Here is a 20,884-nt window from a genome sequence, read left to right as displayed (position 1 = left end):
ATTTGACTTGGGCATAGTTGCAGAAGTAAATTGGAAAGGTAAAAACCATGTGCACAAATCTTATCCAGAAGGAGCATTATTGTAGACTAGTTTTGATTCTGACTGCAAAATTGATAGGTTGAGGTTGGATGACAGAAATTGCTACAGTTCTTGCTTTCCGTCCACTGGACCAGCGAGTGAACTTTTGGGAATGTCACTAACAACACTTTGTAAAATTTGGCAGGCCAACAATTAATCCAAACTTCAAAGTTTGACGTAAACTTTTTTAATGAAATCAGTTCAGTCAACTGGAATCAATGTCAGTGAAAGTATCTGATAGTGCGATTCTTTAAATGATTAAACCACACAAGTATTTTGAATCTAACACGTAAGAACGAGAATTAATCTTAAATATACTAGCGAATATGTATATATACCACACATGCAAGAATTTAAATTACGACTGAGTTCTATGTATTTATACCTGTTAGCAGATACATTGTTCTATCAACGTATATAAAATTAATTTTAGAATAAATTTATTGAAAAAAAAAAAGAAGAACTTGTAAACTCTTCTGACTTCTCCCGTTCCAGCCAAAAAGGAGATGCCCGTCTCAAGTGCAAAAACTAGAGTTTTCTTTTCTATACTTGACAGGGCATATGGCACTTTCATTCTCCAGATGAGAATTGGATACTGACAAATCTTCATTCTTTCTTTAAGGATAAGATTTACATAGACACAAGTCCAAGTGGGATTCTAAATATTAGTTGTGAAAATAAATTTTGAAGTAAGAAAGGTAATGAATACAAATATACGCAGAAAGTGTGCTGAGATTCAGAGAATGGTTGAAAAAGTCCGTCTTTTGCTGGTGTCCTTCAATTCAAACCCCTGCACGGATATCGTTTGGAAAAGTTCATTATAATGGCTGGCAAAAAATTGACACCAATTGTCAGTCATGGTGCCCAACAAGTGTTGATTGTTGAATCACTTGTCCCAGATTTCAGCTTTGGACTTCTTGTTTCTGGTTGTCCGCTTTGGACCTTCCGTAAATCTATCCAACTTATGTGTTTTTAGAATGTATTTTGAAAATTTTACCATGAAAATGTTTTTGGAGTTGTTTTTGAAATGTATTTCAAGGTGCTTTTGGAATTTATAATTTTTAGAGTATTTTTAAAAAATAAAAAATAACACCACCACCATTCACCACTACCACAAACCATCGACACCAGTTCCTTCTCCTTCTTCCTCCTTTCTCTTCCTCCCATCCCCTCCGTCCCTTCCCTTTCCTTCTCCCTTTTCCTATTTGAGATTGTGTGTGCTTTTGAAACTTTTTTTTGAGTGTGTTATTGTAGATTTATATATGAAAAACAAGTATTTCAAAAACTCTTGGATCCAAAGTATTTTGAATCTCTTTCATTGTGTGTCATTTTGAAACTTAGTTGTATGAAATTCCAATATACTACCCAATATTAACTATCAATCGAGATATTTTATTAATGTATTTTATTGATTCTAAGAATCATAGAAAAAATACAAAAAAAAAAAATCAATGAAAAAGGGTAAGAACAAAGGTAATGATCCGGATACCCGATGGCCCGGATACCCTCCGTAGACCAAAAAAAAAAAAAAAAAAAAAAAAAAAGGTACATGATCCCACCATTGAGGTTTGATTATAGTGTATTAATGCTTTTGCGCTGGCAGATGCAACAGCAAATAGATAGCGTAACTTATTGGAATGAAATTCAAATTTTGGCTTTCATTTTTTTAAAAATAAATTTGGGCTCATGATCTAAATACGACATATAAAGAGTAACCCGATTTGGTCTGTTAACTGTCCAACTACATTATGTTAAAATATGCTTATGGGGAGAAATGGATAATACTATTGTCGTATATTTACATCCTATAAGTTTGTAAATTATGTACAACTAGTTCAATTTTGTTAAATGTTTCTATTTGAATTCCTCGTTTTTAAAAAAATAAGTTTTTCATATATAATGTTACAATAGTGTATAAACAAAAATAATTCCAAAAATATCACATTCATACAATATATCAAAAACAACTCCAAATATATAAAAAAAAAATAAAAAATAAAATATATCATTTTCTTTTTCCATCTATCACTACTACCACCACCTCTACCCACCACCGCCACCATTCCCTCTTTCTCCTCTTTTCTCTCCCTCTCTCTCCCTCTCTCTCCCTCCTTCTTCCTCCTCCCTTCCTCCCTTCCCATTCCCCTCCCCTTTGTCCCCACACCCTACCGCTTCCCCTTCCCCCCAAATCTGGTCTTGACTAGAGCCTATGATCTGGCTGCAATGTCATAACCAGAGGCCTCGATCTGGCGAGTGAGAAAGAGGAGGGGTGAGGCATGACAAGAAAAGCTAGGAGAAAGGGAAGGAAGAAGGGGAGGAAAAAAATGGAGTAAGAAAATGGGAAGAAAGAGAGGGAGGAGAAGGGAAGGGGTGGTGGGTGGTAATGGAAATTTTTTTAAAATACCAAAAAAATTTTAAAACTTTAAAAATACTTCAAAAAATATATCCCAAAAACATCTCCAAAAATATCACGAAAAACATTTACAATAAAAAGTTTTCATATACACTGTTATAGTATAATATTTCAAAAATATCTCAAAAAACATCTAATCCAAACAAAGCTGTAGATGAAAACATTTTTCGAGTTATCTCATACAGGATTATAATCTTTTTAATTCCTGATTGTGATATAAATTTCCAAAAGCTTGAAAGTCATGGGTTGCGAATTAAATGTGGACTTAGAAGTGATGCAATGGGCCAGATTATGTCAACCATTAGCATCTGGGCCTCCATTAAGCAAATATTGAAATTCAGTAGTCAAAGCGCATTCAGTTTTGCCCAACATTCCTTCCTCAACAACCCCACTCCGTTTCCCTTCTCCTTCCCCTCAAAATTGTCACTGACTGTCAGTCATAGTGCCCAACAAGTCACGAGTGTTGATTCTTGAATCACTTGTCCTTGCCCCAGATTACAGCTTTGGACGTTGTCTCCGGTTGTCTGCTTTGGACCTTCCGTAAATCTATCCAACTTATGTGTTTTTAGAATGTATTTCAAAAATTTTACTGAAATGGTGCACGTGAAAAACTTTATTGTAAATTGTTAAGTGTTTTTTAGACTGTTTTTGAAATGTATTTCGAAGTGCTTTTAGAATTTATAATTTTTAGAGCATTTTTTTAAAAATAGAAAATAACATCACTACTATCCAATACCAGCACGAACCACTGTCACCGATCCCTTCCCCTTCTCTCTCCCTCTTCTTCTTCCTCCTTCCTCTTCCTCCCTTCCCCTCCCTTCTCCCTTCCCCCTCCCTTCCCTTCCCTTTTCTTTTCCCTCTTCCTATTTAAGATTGTGTGTGCTTTTGAAATTGTTTTTTGAGTGTGTTATTATAGATTTATATATGAAAAACAAGTATTTCAAAAATTCTTGGATCTTAAGTGTTTTGAATCCCTATCATTGTGTGTCATTTTGAAAATTAGTTGAATGAAATTCCAATATACTACCCAATATTAACTATCAATTGAGATATTTTATTAATGTATTTTATTAATTCTAAGAATCATAGAAAAAATACAAAAATTTTGGGAGAGGAAGGAGGTAAGGAGTAGAGGTACATGGTTCGACCATTGAGGTTTGATTACAGTGTATTATGCTTTGGCGATCAACAAAATAGATAGTGTAACCTATTGGAATGAAATTCAAATTTTGGCTTTCATTTTTTTAAAATAAATTTGGGCTCATAATCTAGATACGACATATAAAGCGTAACCCGATTTGGTCTGTTAACTGTCTAACCACATTATGTTAAAACATGCTCATGGGGAGAAATGTATAACACTATTGTCGTATATTTACATCCTATAAGTTTGTAAATTACGTACAATTAGTTCAATTTTGTTAAATGTAGGCTCTATTTGAATTCCTCATTTAAAAAAAAACAAGTTTTTCATACACAATGTTACAATAATACACAAACAAAAATAACTTTAAAAACACCATATCTATACAATATATCAAAAACAACTCCAAATATATAAAAAATAAAAAATAAAAAATAAAATCTACATCATTCTCTTCTTTTATCTATCACTACCACTTACCACCACCATCCCTACCCACTACCGCCACCATCCCCTCTTTCTCCTCTTTTTTCTCTCTCTCTCTCCCTATTCCTCCTCATTTTTTCTATCCCTTCATCTTCCTCCTCCCCTCATCCCATTCCGTTCCCCTTCCCTTTCTAGCCATACCCAACGGCTTCCCTTCCCCCCCCCCCCCAAATCTAGCCTCGACCAGAGGCCTCAATTTGGCCAGTGGGGAAGATGCGAGGTGAGGCATGGTGGAAAAAATGAGGAGAAGGGGGAGGCATGGGGGGAGGAAGAAAATGAAGGAGGAAAGAAATGGAGGAAGAAAGAGAGGGAGGAGGAAGGGAAGGGGTGGTGGGTAGTGATGGAAATTTTTTAAAATACCAAAAAAAAATTTTAAATTTTAAAAATACTTCAAAATATCTTCCAAAAACCTCCAAAAACATCACGAAAAAACATCTGCAGTAAAAAGTTTTCATATACATTATTACAATAAAATATTTCAAAAACACCCAAAAAAACAGCTAACCCAAACGGAGTCATAGATGAAAACATTTTTCAAGTAATCTTGTACATGATTATAATCTTTTTAATTCTTGATTGTGATATAAATTTCCAAAAGCTTGAAAGTCATGGGTTGAGAATTAAACGTGGACTTAGAAGTTACGCAATGGGCCAGCTTATGTAAACCATTAACATCTGGGCCTCCATTAAACAAATATTGAAATTCAGTAGTCCAAGCCCATTCACTTTTGCCCAACATTCCTTCCTCAAACAAACCGCAACTCCCTTTCCCTTCTTTCTCTTTCTCCTTCTTTCCCACTTCTTTACTTTTCTTTGGGGAAGTACCTCTGCTTCTTTTCCTTCATCTGAGTTTTCACTCTTCAACAGCTGCTACGGCCAGTAAAGAGGAGGAGGAAGAGGAATTGCAGCAACAAATGGGTGGTGGAAGAAACAGGTCTAGTCGAACTCAAAGAAGACACTTTAAACAGGGCAGAGAGAATGTTTGGAAACGCAACAAATCTGATTCTGAACAACAAGAAGATAACCAAGATAACAAAAACAATAACCCTGATGAGAATAGCAATAATCCCACTAACCCCCCTTGGGAACCCTTAACCACCCAAAATCCCTCCTTTGATGAATATTATAAGGTAATTGAAAAAGTCCAAATTTCAGTCTAGCATTTATAGCTTTATGTTTGTGTTTTCTCGATTGGGCTTGTCCCTTTTTGACAATACTTTGCTAAAAACCATGTCTTGGGAAAATTTTTGTGAGTAATGTCTTTGGGTTGATTGGAAATTAGGAGCAAGGAGTAGTGGCGGCAGAGGAATGGGATGCTTTCATGGAATGTTTGAGGACAGCATTGCCTGCTGCATTCAGGATTAATTCCAGGTATATGGTTTTATTTTATTTTTTGGCTTATTCATATTCTTCTTGTTTTTGTTGTACTGTCTGTCTAGACTCTAGTTGGTAAAGTTTGTTTCTTTTTCAAAGTTTTTTGATGTTTTTCTATCATGTTTTCTTGGCTTTTTTGTATTTGTTGGCTCGTTGTTCTTATGGTGATTTGATTTTGCTTTTTCTTTTGGGTGGATAATAAGGTTAGTTTTTCTATCTTTAGTTAAAGGTTTTAGGGATTGAGTGTTGGTATCAGCTGGGTTGTTTTAGGATTGAATACAAGACGTTGTTGCACGATTCTGATATGGTTGATAACTTGGGTGAGGATGATGTGATCACAATCCTTGTTCATTATAACCAGAGTAGGCCTTGCTGGAATCAAGAGATGTTACTATATGCAAAGACTTATTAAAATACTTGTATCAACTACTAAACTTCTCCATTATGTTGAACAAAAGTTCATTAAGGATGAAAAGCCTCTGTGTGTAGCTTTTGCAACCATCTTGTCTGCATTAATCCTTTAACTGAGTGATTTCACTGGGCCATAACCAAATTGTTGAAAATTGCTCAATAGAGTAGAAAAAGTTCATACACTATGAATAGACAAGTAAATATGTCATCCTAATTTTACAGGGGAAGGCAAGGGTTAGAAATTGGGTTTTAAAATTGACTGAAGTGGTAATAAGAGAGAGTAGTTCTTTAACGTACTCAAGCTTGATTATATGTCCAATGTTCCTTAAGTTTGATTTCCTATGGTTGATTCAAGATCCTAGTCATTTCTTGATCTTTTTGTAATGCGTATCTTTCTTTGCTGCCCACAAAAATGTGTTTCTTTGTTTGCTTCCCTTTGTCAACTTTTTAGTGATGACAAGCATGTAGAGAAGTCCATATCTAGTCTATTTTACCTGTTTTGTTGGGCTCAGACCAAAAATAGCATCAATAGATGTACAGTGTACAATGATAAAAATAAAAAAGGAAATGATATAATCCTCTCCCATTATTCATGGGTTCCATCAATCAAGTACCTGGCTCTGCCAACGTACTGTTACACTAATTAATATGTGTCATTTTGTGCATTGGATAGGTTTGCTATCTGCCCACTATTTGTGCCTGGGAATTTCTGTTTCTTTTTACTTGTTGTAACAAACTTTGTTGTTAAATAAAGCGCTTTTGGTGCATGCTTAGATAAATTCTCTTTGCAAGTCTAAGGAAACAAAGCTAGGAAGCAATAAGCTAGAGTTTGACCTTGGCTGTGTTGAGGTGAATGGATGAGACTGAACTAGGATATCCTCATGTATGATTTATACAGCTTGATTTAGCGTAATTCAGGTAGCATGCGAATATAGCTAGTTTTATTCACTTCTCCACATCGTCTCTTTTGGTTTTTTCCTCAACACAGTCATCTGTGCAACTATTTTAACTAGTCAGAAATTTTGAAGAATGCATTTAAAGGATCTGAACTGAAATGGTTATTAACAGAAACTTTGGTGGTCACGATGAAACCTAATTGGTCGCTATTGGAGTATGAGTGAATTTCTTTGTTTTATCTTTTGGTATTTACTAACTTGAATCATTCTTCTTTGCTTCTTTGACTATTGCAGTAGTCCATTCTATAACGATATCCGGTCACAGTTGGAGAATGACTTTATGAAGTCTCTTCTGGCGGAGGTCAATCACATAATTATAAACTGGCATGAATTTCAATCAGATGATAAGCTGATATATTGATGCAGCTATTACAAGATCCTGATATCAGCTTTTATTCCCTCCTTTTCTAAATTTGTTTCAGGGCACTGATGGGAGTGAGATGGAGGCAATTAGACCATTGCCTTGGTATCCTGATAATCTTGCTTGGCATTCAAATTTTTCTCGCAAGCAACTGCGTAAGAACCAAACTCTTGAAAGGTAACTGACATGTTTACCATGTTTTTTTGGTTTCATATATCAAGTCATAATTGCACATGTAAAGTAAGGGAGATAATAAGCAAACTTTATGCTAAACATTTCCAAATGTGTTATATATGTATATATCTTTCTATCCATTTATCTATCTATCTACACACACACACACACACACACACACACACACTCTCTTACAGGAGTAAACCTTTATGTCAATGCTTAAGAAATCATAATTTCTAGAGGTAGCTTCTTGTGTAAAACTTTAATTATTATCACTGACATTTTCATGATTATGCTAAAAATTTGCAGGTTCCACAGTTTCTTAAAGCTAGAGAATGAAATTGGAAATATTACAAGACAAGAGGCTGTAAGCATGGTGGGTCAACCTTCACATTGACCATGAGTGATGGACTCTGGGATACTCTATTTTAGTTAATCTGCTTTAAGTCAAATAGAATGTTATGTTGCCTCATTTTGTTGAAGCTCATACTTTGATATATTTGATTTTGATTTAGGTGCCTCCGCTGTTTCTGGATGTATGTCCACACCATTTTGTTCTTGATAGTAAGCTTCCTTTTACCAATTCATGGCTATTAATATAGTTTCACTGTTCAATGTGCAAGTAAATTTCATTCATGTACTAACTGAAATATCATTTTATTTTATGTCTTTAATGGCAAGAAGTAGCCCTTGAGCTCTTGATTATTGAATATATTAGCAATCAATGCTGCATTTTGTGAAGTTAATATTTCTTGGTAATTCTGATTAACATGTTTTTGCTTTTGTAGTGTGTGCAGCTCCAGGGTCGAAAACATTTCAGTTACTTGAGATGATACATCAGTTAACAAGTCCTGGATCTTTACCTAATGGACTGGTATTATTTTCTTGTTGTAGCTATCTTGTTTGCCTGTAAATTTGGATACAGAATAGAAGCAGAGAGTTCATATCTTATCCTTCCTTCATATTCTTTTCATGCTCCTTCCTCTTGTCATTGCATGACTTAAATTTGCTGGTTTCAGTGATCAGTTATCATTTTGGTTTTTGGTTTTTTTTCTATTATTCTAGGTGGTTGCAAATGATGTTGACATCCAAAGGTGCAATCTTCTTATTCACCAAACCAAGAGAATGTCCACTGCCAACTTGATAGTCACAACTCATGAAGCTCAACACTTTCCAAGCTGCCATCATAATAGAAGTTGTCAGAATGCTTCTGAGTGTGGAATTGTGAAGAAACCAGATATTAGTCAACTTCTATTTGATCGTGTCTTGTGTGATGTTCCTTGTAGTGGTGATGGTACCCTGCGCAAGGCTCCTGACATATGGAGGAAATGGTGACTACTCTTACTAAGTACTTTAGTCCTTATCATGTTACTTGTCTTGAATTGTATAATCACATGCTTTTCTTTTCTCCATTACCTTGTGCTTTAGGAATCCAGGAATGGGCAATGGTCTTCATGGCTTACAGATTCTGATAGCAATGCGAGGTGCCTTGTCTATTGATTTTATGAATGAATAATCTCAATACTGTAAAATATTTCATAGTGGACAATATTAAGGCAAATCCATACTCTTACCTTTATGACTAATATAAGTCCAATATAAATAACTAGATGGTCTGGGAAAGAAGACAAAGCTTTTTGCATCTGCATCTCAGGAGAATCAAATTTAACACTAGAATTATGAATTTACATAGCTTTTATGACTAAATACTTCTGGAAGTTGATAAGTCAAGCTGGTTTCTTTAATCATGTATCTACAGAATAGGAGAAGTTCAGTTTAGAGGGCTGGAATTTAATCCTTGATTGTAGGCAAGCATGTTGTTGATGAGAAATTAGTTTGTTTCTAGTATCGTCTATTTGATGTTTCTCCTGCTTTATACACTAATTTCATCTTATTTGTGCTGGGAGGACCAAATAGAGATGAATAAATAGATCTGTCCTCAGCATTTAGAGCTTGTGTAGAAGACTAGAACAAATAACAAAAATGTTCCATGGTTGGGCTTTGATTGTTCTTGAGTTCAATTATAATTAAAATGTCTAAATACTCATTGAGACTTGACGTTCACAGACTACTGCAGCTCATGTTGGGCTTCCTATTCAACTTCAAGTGTTGCAATGAGCAGCAATTTCCTTTTTAGATAAAGAAGAGAAACAATTTTTGTTCTTTCATATGAAGAGAGATCCAGTTTCCAGTTGAACATTCCCATGATGCAGATGATGACAAATAGAGATATTGCCTTATTGATGTTCATTCTATTTTGCTCCTCCTTTAAATTTTTGTGGTTACTGTAGGTTTGTCTTTGCTTAAAGTTGGTGGAAGGATGGTTTACTCAACATGCTCAATGAATCCAATTGAAAATGAAGCTGTGGTGGCTGAGGTATTTAATTTATTTATGATAGAATTCAGGCCTGCAATCTAGAAATAGTAAGTAATCATCGCATGCTAATTGCATTAGTTTTTATTTAACAAGAAAAGGTGGCATTCACCTATTGACTTTTGGACTTTGTTACACAATTATGTGAAAAGTTGAAATAGTAATTCCCTTTACACATTTGTATTTTCGTGATAACCATTTAATTATACTAAGAATACGGAATCTAAATGTACTCATACATAAAGATCAAGGTGATTATTAGTACTGCTGAAAATGTTCTAGTGAAAGTATTATATAGTTATTTTTAAGCAGCATTGTTAGGGTCTCTCTTTCATGATAGATGCACATCCAAGGTCCATATCCATCTTTCTTGGTGCATATATGTAATTTCTATCTTTGTATGTGTGTTTGAGAGAGAGTGAGAGAGACTTCATTAGCTCCCCCTTTGGTTGATTGGAACAACTGACTGCATAGTTATCTGATCTCTCTCTCTCTCTCTCTCTCTCTCTCTCTCTCTCTCTGTGATATGGAGACTTTTTGTCTTTATTTGTGATGTAAGGGTTATATTTGGTACAATTCGAGTTAGGATGTTATCTGCTCCAATACCACTAGTTCTGCTATTTCTTCTCTTCAATATGAGTGTCATTTCTGATGTGGTACTATTCTTTGGTTTTGCATCTGGTGTTGTATATTATCTCATGGCTCCAAACCGTTGATCCTGTTAATTATCGTGCATATTTTTCCATTGTAACACTGTCATTACTTGTAAAGCTGAAAAAAATAACAATTGTTGCTGGATTCATTGTTCTTTTTCATTTGCGTTTTTCTTAGATTTTGCGGAGATGTAAAGGGTCAGTTGAGCTTGTTGATGTCTCAAGTGAGCTACCACAGCTTGTTCGCAGGCCAGGTTTGAAGAAATGGAAGGTTTGTGCTCTGTGGTACTGATGTCTCTTTTGTTATTGTTTTGTCTGTCAATTACCATATTCACTCATATTTGCTTAAGTATGCATAATGTCACTTAATGGCATTAAATGGCTACTTCGGAGAGAGGGCGATTATGTTTCAATTCTATTAGTCTCTTGTAAGGGTATAGCAGAAGAACTTACTCCACGGGTAATAATCATGTTAACTAATAACCCAATCCTGTTATATTCCTAAACTAGCCTGACAAACAGCTTTTTGATTTGATACTTATTCTGATTATGGTGTTCAATGTAAGGGTGCTAGGCTTTGTCCACTTGTTTTCTATAAAGAGGGGAGATCTTTTATCACTTTCCCAGGTAGCTTTTGCTGAATATGGTGGCTGTTTGTCATGAGAGTGGATTGTTTATATTCAGTTTTGAGGTCAATATGAGATTTAGCTTGCTGGTAGTCCTGCTTAGCAAAAGTTGATTAATAATCTTGTTCCTCCCCTTGAAAACCTGCTGGTGCACTAAGGGATAAAAATTGTAGAAAGAATGTTTAGATGATGCTTTCATATAACAGTATTTCCTGTCTGGAAAATTACTTAAAAGTATGGATGGTTCTTTCCTCATACACTTGACGTAAGAACAATAATTTCATCAAGTTCTGGATTAGTTAACTAAAAAATGTTGCTTTGACATGTAAAAACAGAAGTGAAATCAGAAATTTTTCTGAATGTCTAGTGTACTTTGTCCCGCCTTCTGATTCCATGAGCATACCTTGTCCAATTTAGCTTTTGTTTTTCCACTAAATTTATGAAGTTATCCACCATTTATGCTATTAGCAGTGTTGATTTTTGATCTATCAACATTTTATGTGGTGCTCTATCCATTGTTCCTTTAAATTCTGTCTTGTGGTTTTTACACTAGTATTTTTTTCCTTTGGTCTATGTATGTATGTTTAGTGGTAAGTTTTTAAAATAAACTGACTTGAGGCCAACCAATGCACCCTTGTACAGAGAAGTATTAAAACGAATCCCGAAGCAAAAACAAATTTTTTTTGGAGCCAAGGCAAACAACCCTGTGATTTAGACTTCAAGCTTTTGGTAATCAAACATACTACGAGAAATGTCACATTATGGCTGCTGAGGCAATATTTATCCATCACATGTTGGCATTTAGTAATTGGAGAAAATTTTCTCCAGTCACCCACTTTAATTCGATATTTGGTGAAAAACACGCTGTAATGTTGCAGAAAATGTAAAGTGGAAAGATGCACTCATTTTTGCTTCGTGATTTTGTGGAGACCCCTTTTTCAAAAGTATTTGCTACTTCTATAGCATGTACGTATATATATGTCAACTAGTAGGGAAAAAACTCTTGATACATGTCTGACTTCATCTCTCTTTACATAAATATCCATATGCCTTCTTTTTTGGATTATTATGATCTTTTTTTGTTTTTGGTCAACCGTTTGAGAAATATTTGACTAATAATGTTCTTCTATCTGCATATGCAGGTTCGAGATAAAGGGTTGTGGTTGAATTCTTACAGAGATGTCCCAGAAAACCGCAAAGCTGCAGTTGTTCCTAGCATGTTCCCTACTGGCAGAACCTTTGAGGACATTTCTGACAATGATTGTGCCATATCCACCGAGGAGTTGTGCACTAAGATCAGTAACGGAAACTCTGAAGATGGGATTGAGTTGGAGGATGATTCTGTTGCAAATACTAACCTTTCGGATGTGGAGGAATCAACTCTGCCTTTAGAGCATTGCATGAGGATAGCACCTCATGATGAAAACACAGGAGCCTTTTTCATTGCTGTGCTTCATAAGATTTCTGCTTTGCCAGGTAACACTTAACATGATAGCCTTGATCAATCAGTATTGACCAGTCGGGAATTTAAGACCCAGTATGACCAACCAGATATTGACTTGCCAGTTCAGGATTAGTTGTCACCAGATGTCCTCAGTTGCATATATTTGTCAAAATTGTGGTAAATATGGGTTGATGTTGACTTGGTTGTACTTATTGTAGTGACAAGTATTTTGAACGTGACGAGTCTCTCATTGATTGGCGGTCTGAGGGGTCTATGGGGCTAAAACGTTCAGTAAATAGTGTTCTTTTGGCAGTCTGAGGGGTCTATGAGGGATATCGTAAATCGTATTGCATTTGTTAAGCTGCAGATGCATAATTTCATCAGAGATCTAGTAATATTTGATTGTTTCATGCATCACTTCCTTGAGAACATACTTTCATTCTTCCACAGCTGTTCAGAAGAAATCCCTCAGGTCTACCGGGAAGTTGAGTTCCAGTAAGAATGTACAAGCTCAAAATGCCACGTGTGAGGTGAAAGAAGATACAGATTTTATTGAAATTACAGATGGGCCAGTTTCTGAAGCAGATGCCCAAGTTCCTGAAACAGTATCTGTCAGTTCACATACTGATGAAATGGCTGAAGCTGTCTTGGATGCTGATCCTAGTATTCCATCTGAAGAAAATGAAGCAGGGGACATCCAACCTTCTAAGGGAAATAAATCTGGTCCTGAAGTAGTTGGAGGAAAAAGGAAGTTACAAGTTCAGGGCAAGTGGATAGGGGTTGACCCTGTTATATTTTACAGGGATGACAGTATCGTGTCCAAGATAAAGGAATTTTATGGCATCAAGGAATCCTTTCCTTTTAATGGTCATCTTGTTACTAGGAATAGTGACACAAGCCACGTGAAGAGAATTTATTATGTGTCAAATTCAGTGAAGGAAGTTCTTGAATTAAATCTTCTAGCCGGTCAGCAACTGAAGATAGCTTCAGTTGGGGTGAAGATGTTTGTAAGTTGTCTCCAATTTGCTTTAGCTTCCTGTGAAGTTATTTTCCTAATCATGTTTAACACTTCGTTTGAGGTGACAAAGAACTTGAGAAAGAACTTTATACCTAAAAGGAGGGGAAGATCACTGTTCTCATAAAGAAACTGAAACACCTAGCAACCCCAACTTTCCTCTAAAAACCAAGAAAAAGAAAAGAATGCCATTTATTCTACCATACAAGGCTATATTTCTCTGAATGTTTCCTTAGCTACATTGTATCTCATAGTTGTCTTTGCTTTTACCTCAGGAACGGCAAACATCAAAAGAAGGCACAGCCTCAGCATGTTCATTCCGTATATCATCTGAAGGGTTACCACTGCTGCTTCCACATGTAACGAAACAGATTCTATACGCGTCTACAGTAGACTTTAAACATCTTCTGCAGTATAAAAGCATCAAGTTTGCTGATTTCACTGATGCCGAATTTAGAAGCCAGGCATCCAACTTGTCGTTGGGCTGTTGCATTTTGGTTTTGATAAAAGGTTTGTGCAATAATCCTTGTGATATCCCAAAATATTTTATGCGGTCTACTTCTACTCTCTTAACTTTTCCTGCATTCTTGCAGATAATCAGAAGGCACCAGATACTTACCAAGTGGATGCATCTAGCACTGCTATTGGGTGCTGGAGGGGCAGGAATAGCATATCTGTTATGGTAACAGCAATCGACTGCCAGGAACTCTTGGAGAGAATGCCAATGCACTTGGAGACAGACTTGGCCTCATCCGAAGAAAACAAGCCATCTTCTGTACAGGCAGCTGAAGCAGTAGTGGAGATGAAGGATGCTGAAATTAAGGAAGAAAACTGAAAATATGATGATGTCTAACAACAATTTTGATGGCAATTATCTATATCGAATGGTTGTCAAATTAGCCTGCTAGGCGCTTCAGTATACATTGTTTATCCCTTGCATTATTACGTTCTCAGCCATGGATATATAAATTTATCGAACCTATCTTCTAGCAACTAGAGATAATTGATTTTTGTGATCGAGCTTCAATCACTAATTTGAATCATCCCTTTGGCTTCCAAGAATTAATCCAGTCCTTTCAGTTATTATGTGAAAAGCCCTGTATTTTCTTCAAATCTGTGATTTGATCCCGGCCGCAGCCCACAACCATTACCATTTCACCCCGCATGAATATTGTCCTTGAGCACCCGAGAACCCTGGCTATCCAAGCTTGGTTACTAAACAGTGTTTTCGAACTAGCAGGAAACATCAAGGGGAAAAAAACACATTTCCATCAGGTGAATCTCCACTTCTCAACATTTAAAGCTCAATGAAATGATTTAGGCCTGTCCTCATCAGTAATTAAGGACTTCCGAGTCACAAATCCTGAAGTACCATCACAAGCTGAAAAATCATGATACTCCAAATATTCCCCACTTGCACACAGAGGACCTGTAATTTATGTCCAAGAAACAGAAACTTCTTCTAAAGATAAATTAACGAACCAATATGTATAGCAATGACAAAGGAAAAGAAAAAAGAGTGTGCCAGTACTCAAATATGACCTCGAACATAGCGTCAATAATCTGATCTTCTCAAAACTCTTTAATCATTTTCTTTATGCAAGGCAAGCTATAAAAAAGAAAGATTTACAATCACAATGCAACAGATATTTCCAAAATCACTAAAATGGACAGGGCAAATCAAAACCGTCGATATTACGAAGATGCACAGCACATCCTATTCTTCTCTGGGATTACTTGTGCAGGGCCAGGAACAAGTATTTTTTTGCCTGCTAAAGATGCAGGGTTGCCATTACCTTGATCTTCACCTGCAGCGAGGGTCTTCCTACTAACAATATTGAAAATCTCTGTCAAAACTGTCAAGAATGCTGTCTCCACATTTGTTGCATTTAATGCAGAGGTCTCCAAAAAGAATAATCCTTCCTTCTCTGCAAATTCCTTGGCATCCTCAGTTGGTACTGCTCGCTGGTCTTCCAGATCAGTTTTGTTTCCAATTAAGATAACGACAATGTTCTTGTCAGCATGAGCACGCAATTCTTCCAGCCATCGAGGTATGTGATCAAAAGTTTGGCGTTTTGTTATGTCATACACCAACATCGCACCAACAGCTCCCCTGTAGTATGCACTTGTGACAGCTCTGTATCTGTTCACGAAACCAGCAGCCGCAAAATTTCACTCTCACTAAAGGCACAAAAGATTACATAAACTAGCCCTACAGAAAGAGCTGAACCTTTAGCATCATTCAAAATTGGTCTTTGAACAGATTTGTTCAAGTAAAACATGCCCATTAGTTGATGTATCTAGTTACTAATAATCTTCTAAAAACCATGCCCACACCAACTTGAGCTTTTATTAGTTCCAAAAGAGTTTGAGCAATCAACTTTCTTACCTTGTTTCAAGTCTCTTGCATGATAGTGGTTCATGCTTCCATGCATTCCCATCCTAATCTCATGTTCTAGAACAAATCAAGAGTTGTCATAATAAGTAAATTAGAGCACCATCTCTTGGCCATAGAGACATTGATGTGTCGTTTTTCCAGAAATATGTTTCAATACATTTGATTCCTATTAACTTGCGTCAACAGCCATCCCAGCCACCTAGCGGTTTAACGTTACAATGCATAAAATATGGTGCATTTAACTATTGTTTTTGTAACGCATATATATTCCTGGTCGAATAATGTATTTTCCCATATCTGGCAATGAGTTCACCCAGAAAAACTTGTGGCCACATGTCAGTAGGGGTGGATCATTCAAAACAGATTTAAGTTGCTCTTACTTTATCTTTCAATTAAATCCGCTAAAACCCAAAGTGCCACCCATTTGAATACCTCTACAAGGAACCCACTATTAGATTGGAAATTTATTCACTTACATTAGGAATGCATCTAATTTATTTCACTTCCAGAACCAGCTCAACTAAAATTGATAAAGGTCTGGAGAGGATATGAGAATAATTACTCTAATAAGAAGAACTAAATAATGTTATAGTAGAACATGAGCACTCATGCATTAGCTGGAAAAAAATGTAGTACTCATGCTTACAAGCAATAAGAATATTTAGACTCAAAATCAAATTGATCTAGAATGGGAAATCTCTAGAGCGAGTTAGACCAAAAAGTTACAAAAAAAAGGATGTTTTGGTATTGAAGCAAAAGGAGAAATCCTAGAAGGCCGACATAAATTTCCCAAGAAATGAGCAACAATGGAAGCTTGCTTTTGATATGCAAGATACTTTGTGAAAGTGGCGCCAATAAAATATAAATGAATAAAAAAAAAAAAAAACTAAACCTACCCGTACTAGGAGAGTTATTAACCAATGAAAAACATAAAACTTGCCTACCAAACCAAATCTAAGTTACCTAAACTACTATCTCATAAGCAGACCCCTTACACGAAATGATCTTAGCCAATAACAATTACTAGCTAAAAATAAGATACAAAACCAGGAATTTCCATGAAATGAAAAAATTACCAAAACACCCTCCAGCATAAAAATGCTAAAAGTATAAAATAAATAAAATGCGACCTTATCCTTGATAACTTCCATCTTGGATTATGAATCTGGCAACTATATAAGCTCATAGCCTCGCAAAAAAAAGCATCCAAGATCATCTGTATTCAGTGGACAGCATCACAAATGCTTTCATATCGTAAACAAATGAGCATCAAAATATACCCAAATACACAGATTATTTCATTTCATTTTTCGATAATTGTCACTAAGTATGATCTCCAAATCAAGATTTCTTTGTTTCTTTTCTTTCAGTGTGTTTGCATGTGTCAGCAACAGAGAGATCACACTCACAACCAATCATGCACATGCAAATCAAAATCCCAACTTAACTTCTACTATTCAATGTAAACACCAAAATTTTATCACAACCGACAAGACAACCAAAGATAACAAAACTACTACGAGCTTAAAATTCTAACAAAAGATTTAACATTGATAAAAGTAACCAAACATGCAAGACCATACCAAAACATCTAAATAGAAGAAACCCACAAATAAAAATCCAAACTTGACGGGAAAAACAGATTAACAGGTTCATCAAATCCATACCGTTCTTGGCCAGCAGTGTCCCAGATCTGGGCTTTAACGGACTTATGCTGAATGACAAGAGTTCGAGTTTGGAACTCGACTCCAATGGTGGCTTTAGAATCCAAGCTGAACTCATTTCTTGCAAACCGAGCCAGAATTTGAGACTTCCCCACGGCTGAATCCCCTATCAAGACTACTTTGAAGACATAGTCCACTTTCTGGTTTGCATCCCCATATCCACCCCCACTCGCCATCAGAAAAGGCTAAAAGAAAAGGTGGGTTTTTGTGGGTTTGTGCAGAAGAGTAAAGCAAAGTGTACTGAGTGAAGACAGAGATAACACTGTGGTGGGATAGGGAGAGGAAATGGGGTGAAATGAGACAGTAGGATACAGAGGAGGCGTAGATCTCGGGTCTTTTGTAGTATTGTGCTGTAGGAGTAATTGTTATGTTTAATGATTGATATCATTAATTTACTCCACCAAAAAAAGTTAAAAATAGCGAATGATGATTAATGGACCACAAAACTCTAAATCGAATAATTAATTCATACATTAATTAAATCATATGTGAGGATGACCTTATCTCAGTTTAAGTTTTGCTACATATGAAATTTTTTGCAATGTTACTATTCCATCTCATCATTTAAAAGTTATCAGTTTTAATGTTGCTAATTTAGTTCACCATTTGGGAACTCAGAAGTTTTTTTCACGGGTTCACCGCTTGATTATTTTCCAATAACATTAGAGATAAAAATTGATTACTTAATTATACTTCGAGTCAACTTTTTTTTTGTTAAAGATGTCTTTTAAACACTTTACTTGCAACAAGAAATTAAACTTTCAATCTGTTTGACGGATGCTATATTTCAGATGTTATATTTTTAGAAATATAATATTAATTAAAAAAAATGTATAAATGTAAGGGAATTAATTAGAAAAAATATATAAATACAAGAGAAAGTAATAATTGATAATATGTATGAAATGTAAAAGTTTGTTAGAAAAATCCTTAAACTTTCTTTGTTTTAATATACAATAGATAATGTGCTTAATGGGTAAATTTAGTAAATCACAAATAACCAATATATAGAGTTTAATGATCTCATTTGATAAAATTAAACTGAACTAAAGTATTTTTTTTTTTTTTGTTCTTTTAACATGCAACATAAAAAGAATGAAGGATAATTGTTTTCTATCTGATTGAACAATATAAAAAAAGCAGTATCAAAAGTGAATTAAAATAATCAGTCAATTTTTTCCATTTCACCGACCTCCTAGGGTCAATCTTTGTTGAGTTGATCGATGATCCAAAGAGTACCAACAATTAAAAATTAATTAGCAGTTTTATGGAAAAGGGTGAAAGGATGTCTTTTTGGTGCTATTATCTCGGGCAGGCTGTCTCACTAATTTATTATTGCTCATGCACCCCAAGGTGAAGATTTTCAAGCATTTTTTGGGCTAATTCCCAACCAACAGCACTTTATTGCCTCTTATCGACCCAGACAAACCCTCGCCTTTTCTAGCTAATTTTTAGCTTAAAAGATCATGAGAAGCAAAATCTGTGATTCTACTATTATCATTGAACCACTGGTTTTAGTTCAATGGCCAGGAGAGGGGAGTGAGTTAGAATTGTTCCTTGTCCTCATGAGTGGGAATTGACAGCTCACTAGATTAGTAGTTCAAATCAATGATCTGGAATTGACAATTAAGATAGATAGCAACCCATAGAATATGCGAAATCAGTTTCCTTTTATGAATCGTTACTTGCATGGTGGGTGTGTTAAGAGAGAGCATCGTGTCGACAGGATAAGAACTCAGTACAATTGTGTTTCGTGTAATTCTTTTTTGTCATTGTATTTGTTTAAATTTTTTATGTATAAATATATTATAACATTGTATTGAATATATGTTAAATATTTTATTTATATATATCATTTTTATCCTGAATACAATAATATAACGTAATTATATGTCAAATAATGTAAAATAATAATAATAATAATAGGACCGAATTGTACCAGATCCCAATCACACTGACCCTCTCCTGCTTCTCTTCTTTAAAAAGTTTAGAGTACAACGATGCACGCATCTAATCTGAAAATGGGTTAACCTAGGCCTTGTTTGGATTGCTACTTTCCGCCGAAAAATGGTCTTGTTTTCCGTGAACATATTTCCCTATCACATTTTTCCCTCATATATATCAAATCGCTACAGTAATTTTTTCATGGAAAATCATGAAAAATACAATCCAAACACAAGTGTACTCCCCCTTCACTCTCGTGACCTAGAAATTCCAGTAAACTTTTGCCATTGGATTAAAAAAAAATTTCTATTATTATTGGGCCAAATAAAATCAATATTTTTGCCACTGCACAAAACAAAAATTCTATTATTTTTGAGTAAACTAAAAAGAATTCCACTGTTATTGGGTTAAATACAAATGTTCGTTCACTTTAGTCGAATACATAAAACTTCTTGCAAATTGTCTGTTTGGATTGTAAGTTATTTGGGATTATTTGGGATATTTTTACTGTAGCACTTTTTGTGATGTGATGTATGTGAGATAAAAAGATATTGGGAAGATAAAAAGGTGTATTGGAAATTGTAAAGATGATGTAAGCAAATAAAATTGGAAAAATATGAAGCAATCCAAACAAAAGGAATTATTTGTCAAAATTTATTTGCTTACATCACCATTACAATTTCCAACACACCTTTTTATCTTCCCAATTACTTTTTTATCTCACATACATCACATCACAAAAAAGTGTTACAGTAAAAATATCTCAAATAATTTACAATCCAAATAGAAAGATGAAAAAGACTTGTTTTTTGACCCTTCTATTTAGTTCAAGCTTGTTAACTCTTTCTCATTTGTGCTCTACGTACCTATTTAAGATTCAATTATAGTTGATTATTTCTAAGAACATATATGTGTGCGTATGCACTCAATTTTGAGTGTTTGGATACAACTTTTTTTTTCTCAAATAATATTTTATTTGTATTATAAATATATTTTTTAATTATTTTTTTATATTTTTAACTTTCTTTTTGTCTCGCATATATCACATTACAAAAAATTACTATAGTGATATTTCAAATAATCTCCAACCCAAACACATGTTTTCTTTAACTATAAATTTGTTTGAAATGAAAAAAAAAAAAGAAGATTATAAAACACGTTCATCCAAACAAAAGTAGCTACTACTAAAAGTTGCACCGATCGCACCAAAGCTACACCTGGCCCAATTCGGGTTTGGTCCACCACTTACCACGTAAATGGGTCAAGACAATTTGACCCATCACCAACCACCCATAACCCGAACCCATTT

At 35.1% G+C, this 20,884-nt stretch overlaps 2 protein-coding genes across 2 annotated transcripts; one reads left to right on the top strand and one right to left on the bottom strand.

The window, feature by feature from the left end:
* Positions 1-4,925: 4,925 nt before the first annotated feature.
* On the top strand, positions 4,926-14,565 carry LOC113778616 (tRNA (cytosine(34)-C(5))-methyltransferase-like). The gene is made up of 15 exons (XM_027324075.1): positions 4,926-5,251; positions 5,404-5,492; positions 7,097-7,163; positions 7,285-7,400; positions 7,707-7,773; positions 7,913-7,961; positions 8,186-8,271; positions 8,463-8,728; positions 8,826-8,881; positions 9,689-9,774; positions 10,603-10,695; positions 12,193-12,526; positions 12,945-13,501; positions 13,785-14,019; positions 14,103-14,565. The coding sequence occupies exons 1-15, from the start codon at positions 5,036-5,038 to the stop codon at positions 14,342-14,344; spliced, it is 2,559 nt and encodes an 852-aa protein (XP_027179876.1). The 5' UTR covers positions 4,926-5,035; the 3' UTR covers positions 14,345-14,565.
* Positions 14,566-14,967: 402 nt separating this feature from the next.
* LOC113778617 (ras-related protein Rab11D) lies at positions 14,968-17,956 on the bottom strand. The gene is made up of 2 exons (XM_027324076.1): positions 17,575-17,956; positions 14,968-15,652 (listed from the first exon to the last, which is right to left on the bottom strand). Exons 1-2 carry the CDS (start codon positions 17,805-17,807, stop codon positions 15,205-15,207), a joined length of 681 nt encoding a protein of 226 aa, XP_027179877.1. The 5' UTR covers positions 17,808-17,956; the 3' UTR covers positions 14,968-15,204.
* Between the last annotated feature and the right edge of the window lie 2,928 nt (positions 17,957-20,884).

The sequence above is a fragment of the Coffea eugenioides genome, chromosome 7 (assembly GCF_003713205.1).
Source record: "Coffea eugenioides isolate CCC68of chromosome 7, Ceug_1.0, whole genome shotgun sequence".
Classification (NCBI taxonomy): domain Eukaryota; kingdom Viridiplantae; phylum Streptophyta; class Magnoliopsida; order Gentianales; family Rubiaceae; genus Coffea; species Coffea eugenioides.
The sequence above is the reverse complement of the archived record's forward strand: the minus strand, read 5'-3'. Positions and strand labels throughout refer to the sequence as shown.